Genomic DNA, 16,366 nt, shown 5'->3' with positions numbered 1-16,366 from the left:
TAGGCTCACCTCCTATTACATGGGACTTGTAACATAAATGGTGATAATTGAGTGTACATTGTACAGCGGCATTAAGTGCGGTAGTGTACACCTCTGCCTACCCCTTTGGGGATAACAGGTGTGACGTTGTAAACTAATGACTTTTAATACATTAAATGTAAGACTTAATGATCAATTATGACGGTATTGGCGGGTTTAAAAAATAAGAATGTTATTAAACCTAATATAATTATTTTACCTACACAGGTAAATAGCTACGGTATCACCATCCATCTAATTAATAAATATTGTATTGCTACTAGGTAATGTATGTTCATGGGATGCGCGTGTTCGATTCCCATAGCAGTAAATAACTTGCACTTCGTGAATTTTTAATTATGATGGGTGTTGCTTTGCACATCGTTGGGGTCTTAAAATAAGTTCATTAATATAGGTACATTAACCGTTGATAAACCGAAAGAGGTATGTAAAATTCGTAGTAATTGGCGTTCCATTGTCTCTGCCTACCCCCATGGTAGACAGGCGGGAGGTTATGAATGTACGTATACATGTATGTCTAAGTATTTTTAATTAATTTCCAAATTAATTCCATCCAATAACATTTTTTTCGGATTTCTCTGAAACACTTTCACATTTACTATCAAAAACTTTATCCCAGATATTTCCGTACTTTGAAAACCAAAAAAAATTTTGATGTAACATCCACTCCACAGCTTTCCATCCACCTGCCTAGAAAAGTCATGACGTTTACTGTTACCGACATACATATACCGCGGGTCGTAGGTTCGTTCCGGAGCTAAGCACGGCTTAGGGCGGCGAACACCCACAAGTGCAGCTGTGTCGCTGTCAGATCCAATGTGGCTTTCACAAACTTACACATACCGTAGCGGTAAAAATAGGGGACATTGATTTTTGATCGACATATGTGAAATAATATGTTTTTGAAAAATTTTATTATGAGTTATCGACGGTTGTGTATATCTTAAGTCACGTATAAACTGACTCGTAATTCGAATTTTTGAAATACTAAATTATTAGATTTTGTTATTGTTATTTCATTTTTTATACTACTTCTTTGTTATTGTATCGTGGCTGCATCTACAGATGGGGCCCAGTAGGGCTGATGCCGACTCGGAGTTGGGTAGTGTCTAGCGGGTTGCCAGGACTCCGGCTCGAAAAGCAGGTGTAGGAACAGGGTGGTTTTTAGTCAGTAAGAGTCTGATTTAATTTAATTTAATTTAATTAATCTTTATTATCAGGCTACTTTGGCCCATAGATAAATACCTTAAGGACTAACATACATATTATTATAATACAGATTATGTTAGTATATAAACTTATAACTATGTTAGTATTACTTCCTAGGGCACTTTATTTGTACGGTCGTGTGGCACTTGTCCGCGGAAGCGTCGGAACACTGCGTCTGATACTCCCTCTCGCCTCGCCCAATGTAAGAGAAGTCATTGGGTGCATTTACAAATATACATATTACACCCAGACCCGAAGCAACAATTTGTAGATCTGACCAAGAATTATTCCGTCCAGGAATCGAACCCGTGACACGTTCCCCAGTTCCCCACTCACAATACCATCGTCAAGATTCTATGATTCACTACCAAATCCACAGCAACAATTTTCTTACTAAGAGTTATACCGTGCTGGAATCGAACCCGCGTCACGTGTGTGGTTCCCCACTCACAGTACCATCGTCAAGATTCTATGATTCACTACCAGATTTGCAGCAACAATTTTCTTACCAAGAGTTTTAAGTGCCGCGCAGGAATTGAACCCGCGACACGTGTGTGGTTCCCCACTAGTTATGGATTCAATTTCTTTTTCTGACATTGTTCACAGCCAATGAAGTTATTATTATTATTTTATTTTCAGCCATGATCGTCCCACTGCATGGCAAAGACCCTATCCCCTATCCTCCGTCCGCTCGTCTCTTCGTTGAGCTTTCTGTGGCCAATGAAGTATGACTATTAATTTCAGCCGTTCTTTTCAGTTAACTGCCATGTACAACAAATACTTACGGCAACAATTACCCATCATCATATTATACACGTAGAAATTACGTATTTGCTCCCACTCCTAAACTTTGATTCGTTTAATCTAAGTATTGTTATCTTATACGACAAAATAAAAAAATATGCGTCTAATATTTTTCCACTACCTAACTGACGGACTAAATAGATTTATAATTTTCATACCCCGTCATCATACCTATTTTGAACAAAACAAGGGATAAAACAAAAATAAAACACCAAAATACTCATGAATGTTAATTCATATTTAATAAATAAATACATTTTCATCGTTTTATGTTTTAAATAAAACTATTATTATGTGACTTAGTTGTAGCAACGTTCAACAACTTTTTTATCATACAACATGTAGACGCAATCGCGTTATAGCTTACATTCTAAGGTTTTTTTTAACAACTTTTAACTAAACAATATATATTAGAAAAACTCTTCAATATACATACAGAGAAATAAGTTAGTAAGTTTATTTATTTATACAAAAACTGAAAACCGCTTAAATCTATTACAACTTTAGAAATCTTTCGTATAGTTTTATTCAGTAATAAGACGTGATGTTTAAGATATTAATCATAGCAAATATTTGAAAAGTAACGGTCGAATAGGTAAGTAATAATAATTATTTTTATACAGAGAAATAAATCGTATAAATTATGAATAAAACTATACATACAGCCCGCTAAGATATATTTATATTGAGGCTTAAAACTCGAAAAATTATCGTAATTAAGAAAACAATTGTTTTCCCTTTAAACGTTCAGTGAGATTGAACACAAGGATTTATAAAATCTTTGGCGCCAAGCGAATCTACAAAAGCTATTCGATTTTTTTTCACATGCAAACTATGGTGTATTTCTTTGATGTTACATGACTGTAAAGTTATACATAGAAGCGCTATGGTAATTGCGCACGAGTGCTGTAAGGTTATAAGGTTCAAACTTGCACAGCAAATTAAATAAATCAGTTTCATGTATGGAAGTAGATAAGTATAGATTTCTGTTATATGGCATATTTATATTTGAAAGCAAATGTTAATAAATATTAATAATTAAAAATAAGAAAATGTCAGAAATACACCACGTCACCACAAAACCATACCATAACCCTATCAAAATAAAGACGCATTTCGCTTGAAATACGCTTACAAACATTACATTCGAGTCTCTTGACGAAACTTTATGGGATAATTATATATTTAATTCAAAAAGATCGTTAATACAATACACATTAGGATCAAAATCCAACGAAGTAACGTTTTACATCAATTCCTTTCAATTTGTCATGCATTACATTTTATTTTTTTAAGAACTAGGAAAGATGCTTAGAACACGTTTAAATTATAGCCGTACACACAAATAATATTAAAAAAAAATAGAGAAGGCGAAAAATTAAAAACAAAAAAGTTTTTTTTTATAATTTTGAAGAACTTAAAATTTTCTTTCTTATTGTTATGTGTACGACTATACTAAGTATACAAAAAATAGACAAACACAAAATTTAGAGATTCATCATCAAATTGGACAGATTATTTCTGGATTATATAAGAATTAAATAATGCATTAAAATCAATATCAATGTCGATTATAATTCTCATATATCAATTACTATATTCTGACGACATTAAATATTAATTTTAACCATAATTGGACATTTTCTAAGTCAAATCACATGACAATTTTTTCTTTCATTAAGAAAAATACTGCGTCATGCAAAATTGATCTTTAATTCAATGGAAGAAGATCCGTTATCCCATAGCCCTCGCCTATAACAAGTCGTTTTTATATTTCTCTATCTACCCTCGTATCAAATTGTAGAAACAACAAGCCTATAAACCGGTACAAAGTCAACAGTTTAGCTACTTTAGATTAGTCAACATTTTTTAACCTGGCCGGCCTAGGAAATACCTAAACTGAATAAACCTGGATTTTGTCTAAAAACCTAACATTTAGAACCCTACATTTTGTTCAGTGCAAAAAAGAGATAGAACTATTTGATTATACCTCTATCTCTTTCTTGCACTGTGGTCATAATGCGTCATTGTATCTTGGTTTCTATCACCTTGAGTTAAGGTTTTCAATGCAAAAAAGAGATAGAAACATTTGATTATACCTCTATCTCTTTCTTGCACTGTGTCATTGTATCTTGGTTTCTACCACCTTGAGTTAAGGTTTAATGTCATTTTGCATGGTTTTTAATTCCAGGTTTACTCAGCTAGTTTATAAGACGGACGAAAATTCTATGAATGAGTCTTATGACATATTAAAATACCATTTTTTAAGATTTAATATACTATAACAGTATTTCAGAGCCAATAAAAAGACAATTTTGACAAAAATCTAACTGTATTTTGTCTAACGTCCGTCTTTTAGAAGGAAAATGGAAACATGCGCATACGCAATTCAATCGGCCGGCCCACCAATACACGCTTACTACCTAGTTACATATTACAATTTACGGTAAAATCCAAGAAAATTACGAATCGGTAACGATAAGTTTAAATATACAATAATAAAATGAAAAATCAAAAGCAGCCTTCAGTGTAGTCGAATACAGAAAATCGTACATATTTTTGGAAGATATTTTATTTATTAATATTAAGTATTATAATTCTCTTTATAGACTTCTTAGTACCTGTATAGATGAGGGACTTAATACCAACTGACTGAACTGAACTGAGGGCTCAATACGAGTTGGTTTTACGTTTAACGAGATCGACACGAGAGCGCGTTTGGCGATCCTATTGGTTGGTTCATTCTAACCGGCCAATCAGAGCGCGCGCTCTCGTTTCGATTTCAATAAACGTAAAACAAACTCGTACTAAGAGTACTGCATCAAAGAATAATAGTCTCAGCAATTTTCATGATATAGTTATTTAAAAGTAAACCAGCAGACAGATCACTTAATTGGAAGCAATCAGCGCTGCCCATGGACACTCATAGCACTTAAAGGGAGTAAGAAGTGCATTGTCGGCCTTTGATGGCGGAGGGGGAGGGGGAAAGGGATTGGGCTTCCAAATTACAGATTTTTTCTTCTATGTAAATATGTAAAACATGTATGCAGTTGAGTCAAGTTCCCGGTGGATGTATTGTTTTTTTTATTTTTGTTTGGGTTCAAAAGCCCCTCATCTTCGCAGGTCGTTTTGGACATCATAATGGTGACGACAGGTCTCTAACTACTTCAGGAATCAAAAGGTTACTATCCTATATTAAAATTCCTCAAATCGCCTAATCTAATAAAATTCATCAACAATAGTGAATAAATTCGTATTTTTTATTTTTATTATAATAAATATTTTATTTAAACTGTGATGTCTATGTATTTCTCTGTGCTGAAATAATTTTGTGTACTCCAGAAACTCTATTGCATTCGCTATTCCAAACGTATGTACAATTATTCTACGGAAAATATCATGAACTTTCTAAAGATAAAATTTTCTTTTTTTTAATTATTATTTAAAAGTAATCTTTATAATACTTTTCGGTTGGTAACATGCAATGGAAATTATTTTTTAAATGTGAGAATCTAATAAGTGAATATTGATTTGACGCAATGTAATATTTAATTTAAATTTTATTTACCGCCGAATACTGAGACTACAGTTTACTTAATGAAGACTGTTTATAGCTTCAATTTAAGCTGTGTTTGAGTAATCGGCGGTTATTTTTCATTCGGTACCGTCCAGTAATTCCACATTTAACTCTAGCTAGATTTGGAACCACTACACTATTCCTGGGATACAAATGACTACATAGAGAGTCATTTGTAGTATTTTACAACTATCAATAAAGTAAACCAAAGTTTTTGATTGGATTATATAGAACGTTAGTGTTACCAGACTAGAAAATGTTTTGTTGTGTTGCCATTTAATTAATATTTCGATATTATTGTTTTATTATTGCGTCTGTCGCTTCAGAGAAAAGAGTTTAAGTAAGTTAAGTATTATTTAGGAATGTTTATTTGTAGCTTTTTCCTACAGGAATAGTGAGTGATTCACGCCAACATCTAAGAATTATATACCTTCAAATACGTGGACCCAATATTACGAGTATCTTCGATTCATACGAAACGCCATTTACCTATACATTTTCGTTATAATTACCTCTTTAATTAAAAATGAGGCTTATTCTTTTTATTTTTTCTACGTCCAAGATTTTTTTTTTTTCAGCTACTAACGTCGCTATGAAAATAAACGTCATATATTTCATTGAATAGCTACTTTTTTATTGAAGAAAAATATACTACATTTTACTGTATATTTGGGCTACGAGAAACAAATATGAGTAGCCATTTTATTAAAGTATTTCTTCATAGTCATAGTAAGTTTTCACGTCATTTCGTGTACGTATCATAGTCTGTCTGTATCATTGTTATATTAATAAATTCAAGTACCATATTCAAATTGGCACGTTTGTATATTAAAATACAAATTATCCAAAACCACCCCAAATGCCTATCAACAGTGACCTACCCTGGTTAGAACCGCAGTTACAAAAAGTGTCAAGTGTAGCCTAAATCTGACGCAGCTAAAGTCACATGTAGCTGCAATGCAACATTTAGCCAATGACCGTCATAGCTACAAGGAAGCTAGAAGGAAGTCAATTGTATGACTTGTAGTAAAATGTCAAGTGTAGCGTAAAGGCTACACGTGACCGAAGTGAGGGCGAAATGTAGTCATTGATAGATATTTTTACTAGAGTAAAAATTGTATCCGTATACCGTATCGAGGTATCGATGCGAATTTAAAATATTCACAAAGGACTTTACGCTTTCAATGGTCTTCAAGGAATCTAGTATAACGTCATAGTTTCCGAAGACGACCTATAATTACGACTTAACAAGGGAAAATAACCCTTCTACGTGCATAATATCATTTGTGAATATCATTATAATATAAATCACCTTAAAAATCAAATCAGCTTGAAGATTACAATCGAGTGCGTTGAAATAAAAGAATGGCACTTAGAAAATGAGGTACCCGACCATTTAAATAATGAAACTATTACATTTAATACGACAATCACCGTTTCGAGCAAATCTTTTTACTCAAAGAAAAAAAACGAAGGTTCCCGAATGCGTTCGTGAACGATCGGCTGAATTCGACCAATCAGGATCGAGAATTCGTTGGGAGTTCCAAATTCAAAATATAACGATGTATACCGTTGCGTTGTGATGTTTAGACTTCGGTGCTCTTGCCGACTTGTCCGTGCTTGTTGTCCGGAATTCCGGATGCGCTTAATTTACGTATACGTCCTGGGAATATACCGCTGATGCCGCTGATGCCTCCGAACAAACGACCTGGAAAATGAGAAGAAAAATCTTTAGAACTATTTGTCACCAGCTATATATATCTTGTTATTAACTAAGTAGTTGATTACGTATTATTATCCAATTTATTTATAGATGTCAAGTGGTTCATTGACCAGAAGATGGCAAGCAGATAATACACTTTATTTGATACAATCTTATTGATGACTTCAATTTTGCATAATACGTATTTGATTTTTTAACAGTTGTTTGTCTTGATACAAATTTAACGAATTCGACCGGATTTATTTGATGTTAAGCGATCAAAGACGCCCGTGTACATTCGCAAAACCAATACGCTGCTTTACTTGAAGCTCTTATTACAGGAGTACAATATCAATCTCTTCTTTACAGGTTTAATGGTCGCATCGGTTCGGAAATAACGCCGGAGATCGTTGTTCATTAGGATGCCTAGGTGAAGTAGCATGCAGTTATTACGTCAATGGACCCTTGTTACTATATTAACCGAGTATTTTTACTGTCCAGGGACCCCACGGAGCCGCGGACAACGCTGGAAGATTACTCGGCTGCCAATCAGGTCAAATCGGGGATGGGTTATGATGATAATTATTATTATGTTAGTCATTTAGAACAAAAAGAGTATTTTTACTCAACCTGGAGATCGCTGTTCATTGGGATGGCTAGCGTGACGTAGCAAGCAGTGCGCGTGACTGCACCCCTAGTTTGAAGGAGACCGACATCCCGCTAGTCCAGGTTAAGCCACAAAGCCGTTGTCGCTGGAGACGCTCAAATTTGAAAATGACACTGTTTATGGGTGATGGTGAGCCTTATTCGGTCCTTTTTTACTACAAATATCCTACACATTTAAAAAAATGGCGCGTTTTTTAAACGTTGCCCCCACACAAGGATTTTCTCTTGTGTCGTGGGTACGTTTACAAACATACAATTTCACATGCACATGACATCCCGAAACAACAATTTGGGGATCACACATGACAATTGTTCCTTGCAGGAATCGAACCTGCTACATGTTAACGGCAGCCAGTTGCCCAGCCATAAGCGTTATAGTCATGATTGTATAAAGATACATGATTGTATTGACAAAACTTTCTTTCATACTAAAACTAATTAATTTATAAGTATAACAAAATAAATAACTTACCCGGATCATTAATATCAACGAGTGAGTTGCTGAGCACGTTCCGCTTGATGATGGTGGTGGGGGGCGGGTTCTGGGCGCGGAGGGGAGCCGCGGGGGCCGGGCACGACGGGGGAGGGGGGACCACCACGCTGGAACATTGGGATTGTTACATTATTATGTGTCTTGTAATTTTATAGCAAATTTTCACATAAAATAAAGACGTGTTTCTTTACTAAAATTAAGAAGTTTCTAAAACGTAGAGGGAAGTAGCTCCAATCCTCGTAGAGGCACAAGAGGGTTATTTTTACGAAGAAATGAATTGAAAACATTTAGTTTTCTACATTTTCTTAACCCATTAATCTGACAACAAGTGACAAATCAATATTATATTAACTATACATATAAAAATTTAACTTACCCATGCATGTGAACATGATCCATGCACTGTTGATGATCAATTTCTACATCAGCCACTCCACTGTCTCTGTTCTCCATCACTGTTGATAATAAGTACATTTTTTTAACAACACAATGTACTATTTTGTTTGTCTTTTAACAATCGTATTGCTGCAGATTAGGAGTGATTCCAAAATCTATAGCATTAATTTATATAAAACTAGCGACCCGCCCCAGCTTCGCATGGGTGGAAAGGTGATATATTGTGCATGTATTACACATATAACCTTTCTCTTGAATCACTCTATCTATTAAACAGACATACATGACGAATCTATAAGGGTTTCGTTTTTGCCATTTGGCTACGAAACCCTAAAAAACGCTTCAAAATGCTGTTGCGTAGTTTTAAAGATTTAAGCATACATAGGGACATAGAGGCAGAAATAGCCGACTTTGTTTTATACTATGTAGTGATACTTGCTAATGTGTAAATTGCCTGAACACAGGTTTTACCTAGTTCAGGCAATTTACACCTTAGCATTTTATTTAGAAATAAGCAAATTACTGTAAAATTTTTGTACAAAGGGAGTAATAATAAACAATTTATTTATTTATATACTAACCATTCCTAGCAGAGTTCCCAGCAGATCTCCCCTTCCCCCTGTTGAGTTCTCCCTCGATCCTCATGGCCTCCATCTCGTCCATCTCGGCGATGCTCTCGCGCAGGTCCTCGGCGAACTTGCAGCGGTCGTGTTCGTTGCGGGCGTTGAACGTGGCCAGGCGACGGCTGTCCACGCGGCGGGACAGGCGGATGCCGAACGGGTAGTCTGGAAAATTGTTTTTTTTTTATTTAAAAAAAAAGCCCCACATTAGGATTTTCTCCTGTGTCGTGGGTGCGATTACAAACATACAAGTTCACATACACATGACACGCAGACCCGAAACAACAACTTGTGGATCACACAAAGAGTTGTTCCGTGCGGGAATCGAACCCGCGACACGTTGCACGGCGCCAGTTGCCCAGCCACCGCGCCAACCGTGCAGTCAAATTTGTTTATGTTATTGTTGAAATGGCTGGGTAGATTCCTCTACAAAGTCTATTTCTGTCACTATCAATTCTTTATAAAATGTCAGAGATAACACGATATTTAAGCACAACTTAAAATTGAGTAGCATTTCAGTATTCGGGCGTCAGACTCTTTCTGACTAAAAACCACACCGTTTCTGCTCCTGCTTTTCGAGTGTAGGGGTGTAGATGGAAGTGGATTTTATGCAAGGTACTGATAGTTAATTTGGTTGATATCAAGCTGACTCCAAACCAGTTAAAAAAAAACAAGCCAGCCAATAAGTCAGCTAGCCAAACTAGGTTTTTTGGGCATTTATCTTCCAACAAAACGGCACTGAGATATTCACACTTCTCCAATAGATTTCCAACCTTATTGCCTAAATATAAAGTATAAACTCACGTGGCACAGAGAACAGGTTGACGAGCATGCCACAGAGCGGGAAGGACTGGCGGAACGTGTACGTCACTGACGACTTCTTCTTGCTGAAGATCTTCGTAATCACCAGCAGATCGTTGAACAGGAACACCTGGAAGGGAGAAGTGGAGATTAGCGCTTATTTTTAGGACGATAAGGTTGATTTTTGTTTGCGCTTTGGTAGAAGTAAGAGAACATAATTATTTGATATTGTTATTGACGATTCCAAAGTTTAAAAAGCTGCAACACCACGCCTTTTATCCCGAAGGGGTAGGCAGAGGTGCACATTACAGCACGTTACGCCGCTACACAATGTACACCCACTTTTCACCATTTGTGTTATGTTATAAGACCCTATTGCCATTGCTGTTGTGCTACTACTGAAAAATTTTCAAAAAAATACAAAAAAGCCCAGTATTGCCTTGCCCGATCGGGGATTGTATTAATGATTCAGTAGTTATTTAACTTCATTTGACTCACACATGCGTACTTTATTAGCGCGATGCAAATTTTGTATAACTCCATCTGTTGGAATATTGTGTAACTTCTTGCAGCACTGGAATATATTGAAAAAGTAATATTATTACCTCTCTCTGATGGACGCCAGGCCGTTCCTTCTTGTGTATGTCTGGTATCTCGTAGAGCCGGCAGTAGCAGACGAGGCGGCGGTGCGGCAGGGCCAGGTGGGGCTTCTTGCCCACTATTGTTGCTTGGACTTTCATTACCTACACGTGAGGAAGAAATTGGTCAGATTCATAATAATTACGAACAAATTGTCATATACTTATATGTCAGTCTCATTTCTCATCTCTCGGTCTAATTTTACAGTACCCTTAGTAGAAGTTTATTTTACGTTTAATGATATCGAAACGAGAGCACGTTCGGCGCTTTGATTGGTTGGTTCATTCGCGCCAGCCAATCAGAGAGCCGAACGCGCTCTCGTTTCGTTTTCGTTCAACATAAAGCAAACTCGTACTAAACGTACTGATGTGTAACGCAAGACTATTCCCATTCACCTATAATTTTAAGATGTTTTCTCTCTATAATGCTCATTCACCGATCTCGGTGATTATACAGATACAAAAAATAATTGAGATGCATTCATGGTCTTGTATCAATACAAAAAATTGAGCCCACTTACTCTTTTAACTTCTTTTTAGGACAAAATAGAAGACCATCAATACAAAATGAACTGTAGTACAATACAAATAGAGTCCACAATCACCTGCGTAACATGATCACTGCCGGGTCTGAACTCGCTGGACTTGACCCGGTCGTATATACCCGCCAGCATGTCCCGGTCTATGTCGCCACAGTCGTCGATGCCGCGCAGGTTGCGTACGAAGTCGTCCAGCGACATCCGAGCCTCGGGCTTCAAGTTCGGTGTGTGCAAGTCCGTGTTCAACATTATTATGGCGAATGCTAGGACGAATATCTGTAAAGGAATAATGTAGTTATTAAATTGTGGATTAAAGTGTGTGAGTTTTTTTTTCATGCATTGATTTTGATGATAGTATAGGGTTTTGTATTGAAATGTATGTTTGCGATAAAGGTTTTTTTTCTGACTGTTGCTATTTAAGTTTGGTTAGTGGATTAAAGGGCGTGAGTTTTTTTTCATGAATTGATTTTGTATTGAAATGTATGTTTATGATAAAAGAAATCTTCTTTTATTTTTGACTGTTGGTATTTAACTACATTATAGAAAAAAATATACACAATAATCAAGTACAAAGGTGTTGCTATTTCCAGACAAAATCAGAAAAGTAGGAAAGGTATGCGCTACTTGTATACATCTGTTATTTATTATTCAGATATTATGTTTTATTTTGTATGATTTTTATTTTTTCATAAAAAATCCAATGAATTTTTAAAGGTTGTACAACCTTGGTTATGATGTTAGTAACCACATACTGTGAGGGTTTTACTGTTTTAAAGTAACCCTATATACAATATACATGTACCCTATGTTCATAAAGATTAAATAACTTCCCACTCACCGTATCCTGAGTCCTCAATCTCTGCACGAAGTCAGGATTACAGACGCAGTACCGCCTGGCGAAGGCTTCCACCAGCCGCTCGATCTTCTGTGCCTCGCCAGGCAGGCGGAAGTGGGCCTGGTAGCGACGCAGTGCCACGTCCACTGCCATACCTGACAGGTCTAACTCGTTCACGAAGCACCTGTAATATGGAAAGGAAGATTAAATAAATGCAATTTGACATTGTGTTAGAGATATTTATTTATTTAATAAATTTTTGTTAATCAACAAAAACGTTGGTCCTATGATGTTCTTGTGTGTTGTTCGTAATATAAATATATTATCACATTCATAACAACTATTTATGAATCACACAAAGAGTAGTCAAACTTTCATGATGCAGAAGACGGTCGGTAAACACATCGTACGCAACGGATTTTAATTTATCTTGAATAAGAACTCATTCAACTGCGTCCACTGATCCGCATCGTACGCACCGCATCATCAGCAATGCCTACATGCGATGCGTACTGATGATGTCATACGGAATGCGTACGATACGTGGGATGCGTACGATGCGGGCCTATGGACGCTTACCTTAAGACTCCGTACCAACCATGCAAACATCAGTCAATTTGCTGACGAATCATAAAATGCATTTCAACAGCATAATAACTAATTACATTCTGAGATTATTTACACTACCAAATATCATTTACTAAATTAATTTAAAGTCAAACTTAGATACAAAACAACACTCACTCAAGCACAGCCATATTGAATGGATTCTGCAGATTCCCAAGGTACTCTCCAATCATTTGCTTGCTGAGCCCCTTCCTCGTGATGAGGAACCTGGCGACTCCTCGAGGGGAGTTCTCAAGGAACCCACGGGAGATCAGGTAGGCAATGCCTCGCTCTGGCTTCTTGTTGAACAGGTTCAGACCGACGCGGTATTGCCGCTTGCGAACCGTTTCTGAGACCTGTTGATGAGAGTTTAGGTAAAGATATTGTTTTGGATGTGAAAGTGGTAAGTATAAAGTATATTCTCAAAGTAGAGAATAGAAATAGAAATAGGTTTGCATAAAAATATGGGCAAATATTACAGAAAATGTGTGTCAGAATGGTAGAAAAGAAGTTAGACGTTGGTTACAGATTCGGATTTGGTAACATTAACATAGCAATTTTATCTGTAACACTAAGAAATGGTAACATCCTTAGATACAATTTTATGAATAAAAGACAATAGAAAACATTCAGAAAATTTGGAAGACAAGACAAGTAAACTTGCAAGAAGTGCTTTTTGGGCAGTATAATAAAGTGATATTTTGTTTTATTTTAAGTGGGGAAAATCATCCAACGGCTTCTATCGCATTGGGCGAGGCGAGAGGGAGCATCCCATTCTTAATTTCACCCCCACTCCTGCTTTTTTAGCCGGAGCCCCGCTAAACCCGCTACTAGGTAGTACGCAGCTCCGGATCAGGATAAAGTGATAGAAAGATGATATATTGGAAAGAATGGTGGTATGTGTAGAAGGTTAGAAGGTGGTCGTGCATGGACCTTGAGCGGCTGGTGGTTGTGCGGCAGGTGGTCGTGCGCGGGCCGGCAGCAGGCGGCGGCGGGCGCCTCGTAGTACGGCGGCGCGTCCTGACGCTTCCACACGGAGAACCGCTCCTCGTACCCCGGCGCGCGACCGCCGTACGCCGCCTGCACGGGCTCCTACGGGGGCACATGCCACATTCAGGACTAGGTTCACTTGTACGCCATTCACAGTAATAATAATAGTTAAAAAGATACAAATCACATATCAACAGTAATAATAATAGTTATAAAGTCACAAATCACACAAAAAAGGTATGCCAAAAATTTGCTTACGATTTCAACCTGCTATGTTGCATTCAAAGAAAATGTTTAATGCAGTTAGTATATTACATTCATTTCTATCATTTTTCTTTTGGAACAGAATCCGTTTTCTCTACAAAATTAACTTTTTTATTATTTTCTTCCTTTTGAGCGCTACGGTCGGCTATAGAGACGCAAAACATACTCATAATAACGTTTTCATGTCGGCATTGTCATTCATAGGCAACCGTGACGCTCAAAAGTTTAAAATAATATTTATCTGCTGAGGGCTTAGTACGAGTTTGTTTTACGTTAAACGAAAAGAAATCGAGAGTACGTTCCACAATCTGATTGGTTGGTTCATTCGCGCCGGCCAATCAGAGCGCCGAACGCGCTCTCGGATTATTTTTGTTTAACGTAAAGCAAACTCATACTAAGGGTTTACAAAACAACTTTAGTATTATAGTTATTACTTACCGGAGCTCTAGGTTGGTACGGCTGGTGGTAGTGGTGGCGGTGTTCCTGCGAGGATGATGATGAAGAGGATTGCACTGAGGACATGGAGCCACCGCGGACCACTGCCCCGCATTCAGCTCGACGGAGCGAGACTGGGCTCTCCGCACTGAAAGTAATATTGTCGTTTGATTATTAACTTTATTTCTTGGGTATTTAAGATTAATTTAAGTTTGTTTTTATTTATTTAAACATTAAATAAATGGTAAAAAGACAATTAATGCTCGTTGAGATGTTAAAATATTTGTTCCCGAGTTACTGACATGCATTCTGTATTGGTTGATGATGTAATCAGAATTTTACGTCATTTTAGCCTTCGTATTTATTTCCTACATATTATCGTGACAAAATTGGCCTTAAAAATTATTCCAAGAGATCTTATAATAGTGTGAGGAAATCTTGAACAGATCAAACAAAACGAATATGATAACTGCCCTTTCGATAAAAAAGGCCATTTTGAAACCTAGGGTACGACACAGGTGCACTCTCTGTTCCCTCACTCTCTGAACCAGATGGGACGGCAGACCGACACGACCGGAGAGAGGTCAGTCGCAGGACCAACGGCTTTAAGTTCTTTCCGAGGCACGGGGGTGAAACACTGCCGAACTTCCTGACTCCTGGCTAATAATGGTAATTTTACTCAGAAAATGCCATTATCACTTTTTGGCCGGCGCGGAAATTAACATGCAACAGGCATGCTGCACACTGCACAGTAGCCGGTCACTCTAATTTAGACTTAAATGCACGTGATAATAGAATTCATACTTGAGTGTAATACTGCTAGTCCGCTTCGGTACTTCGGGCGGGAGTCTCCTGGCGTTGGCAGCTTGGATGGCGGCTAGCTGTTGTTGCTGACGAGCTGTTGGCGACGAGAGCGGCTTGCCGCCTGATGATAGCAGGTTGCCGTATATTGGGCCTGGAATGGAAAGACAATTTATTAATTGGTAATTCAATACGACTGTACGGTTGGCGCGGTGGCTGGGCATGATTTCCCCGTACGGAGCAAAATCTTTGTGTGATCAACAAATTTAATGTCAACAAAAAGTTGTTTCGGGTGTGGGTGTGATGTCTATGTGAACTTGTATGTTTGTAAACCCACCAACGCCACAGGAGGAAATTATAGTGTGGGGGAACGTTAAAAAAAATACTTTAAAAAATAATTTTTGGCGGTGCGTTTCGCCATGTGAGTAAGATTATCGGATCCTCAACCCTATTTCAAAATCCCCTAAAGACCAACAACGCTTTTCTAACGCTTCTGGTGTTGCGGGTGCCTTGCTTATCATTGCTGATCACTTTACTCTTAAAAACAACCATTGCACCAGATTTTACCAGAAGAATCGTTTATTTATTCATTTTGGTCCTAATTTACAAACGACGTAATAAATAAATACTTTTTTAATTCGTTATAGATCACCTTGTTTGTAAAATGGTGATTTATTAATTTGTAAATAGACAAACTCGTTTGTCAAGTGATTTCATAAGTATTGAAGTCAAAAGGTAAGAAAGATACATTTGTTTGGGTTTTTCGATTTAATACATGTTTTGTGTACATTATAGACTAGTGTATTTTAGTACTATATTTATTACCTACACATTATTAATAACGAGACAGAAGATTTCTGTCGATGCCCGCACGGAGCAACTCTTTGTATGATCTACCGATTGTTATTCCGGGTCTGGGTGTCATATGTATGTGAAATTGTATGTTTGTAA

The 16,366-nt window shown here is 37.1% G+C and overlaps 1 protein-coding gene and 1 long non-coding RNA gene across 2 annotated transcripts in view; both read right to left on the bottom strand.

Moving 5' to 3' along the window:
- Positions 1-2,269: 2,269 nt before the first annotated feature.
- Positions 2,270-7,338, bottom strand: LOC126911594 (uncharacterized). Its single transcript, XR_007706129.1, has 2 exons — positions 4,152-7,338; positions 2,270-4,042 (listed from the first exon to the last, which is right to left on the bottom strand). It is a non-coding gene; the product is annotated as an uncharacterized LOC126911594 (long non-coding RNA).
- A 713-nt stretch (positions 7,339-8,051) lies between these two features.
- LOC118280576 (IQ motif and SEC7 domain-containing protein 1) overlaps positions 8,052-16,366 on the bottom strand; it is an 85,474-nt gene continuing 77,159 nt past the window's right edge. The window contains exons 8-19 of the mRNA XM_050699532.1: positions 15,419-15,569; positions 14,618-14,762; positions 13,859-14,017; positions 13,064-13,281; positions 12,323-12,503; positions 11,551-11,760; positions 10,913-11,050; positions 10,311-10,437; positions 9,468-9,671; positions 8,867-8,945; positions 8,470-8,597; positions 8,052-8,083 (exon numbers count right to left, since the gene is read on the bottom strand). Of these exons, the coding sequence (XP_050555489.1) occupies positions 8,052-8,083; positions 8,470-8,597; positions 8,867-8,945; positions 9,468-9,671; positions 10,311-10,437; positions 10,913-11,050; positions 11,551-11,760; positions 12,323-12,503; positions 13,064-13,281; positions 13,859-14,017; positions 14,618-14,762; positions 15,419-15,569 (1,772 nt within the window). The remainder of the gene's footprint in view (positions 8,084-8,469; positions 8,598-8,866; positions 8,946-9,467; positions 9,672-10,310; positions 10,438-10,912; positions 11,051-11,550; positions 11,761-12,322; positions 12,504-13,063; positions 13,282-13,858; positions 14,018-14,617; positions 14,763-15,418; positions 15,570-16,366) is intronic.

The sequence above is a fragment of the Spodoptera frugiperda genome, chromosome 16 (genome assembly GCF_023101765.2).
Source record: "Spodoptera frugiperda isolate SF20-4 chromosome 16, AGI-APGP_CSIRO_Sfru_2.0, whole genome shotgun sequence".
Classification (NCBI taxonomy): domain Eukaryota; kingdom Metazoa; phylum Arthropoda; class Insecta; order Lepidoptera; family Noctuidae; genus Spodoptera; species Spodoptera frugiperda.
Note: the sequence above shows the minus strand (reverse complement) of the source record. Positions and strands in the feature narration are given on the sequence as shown.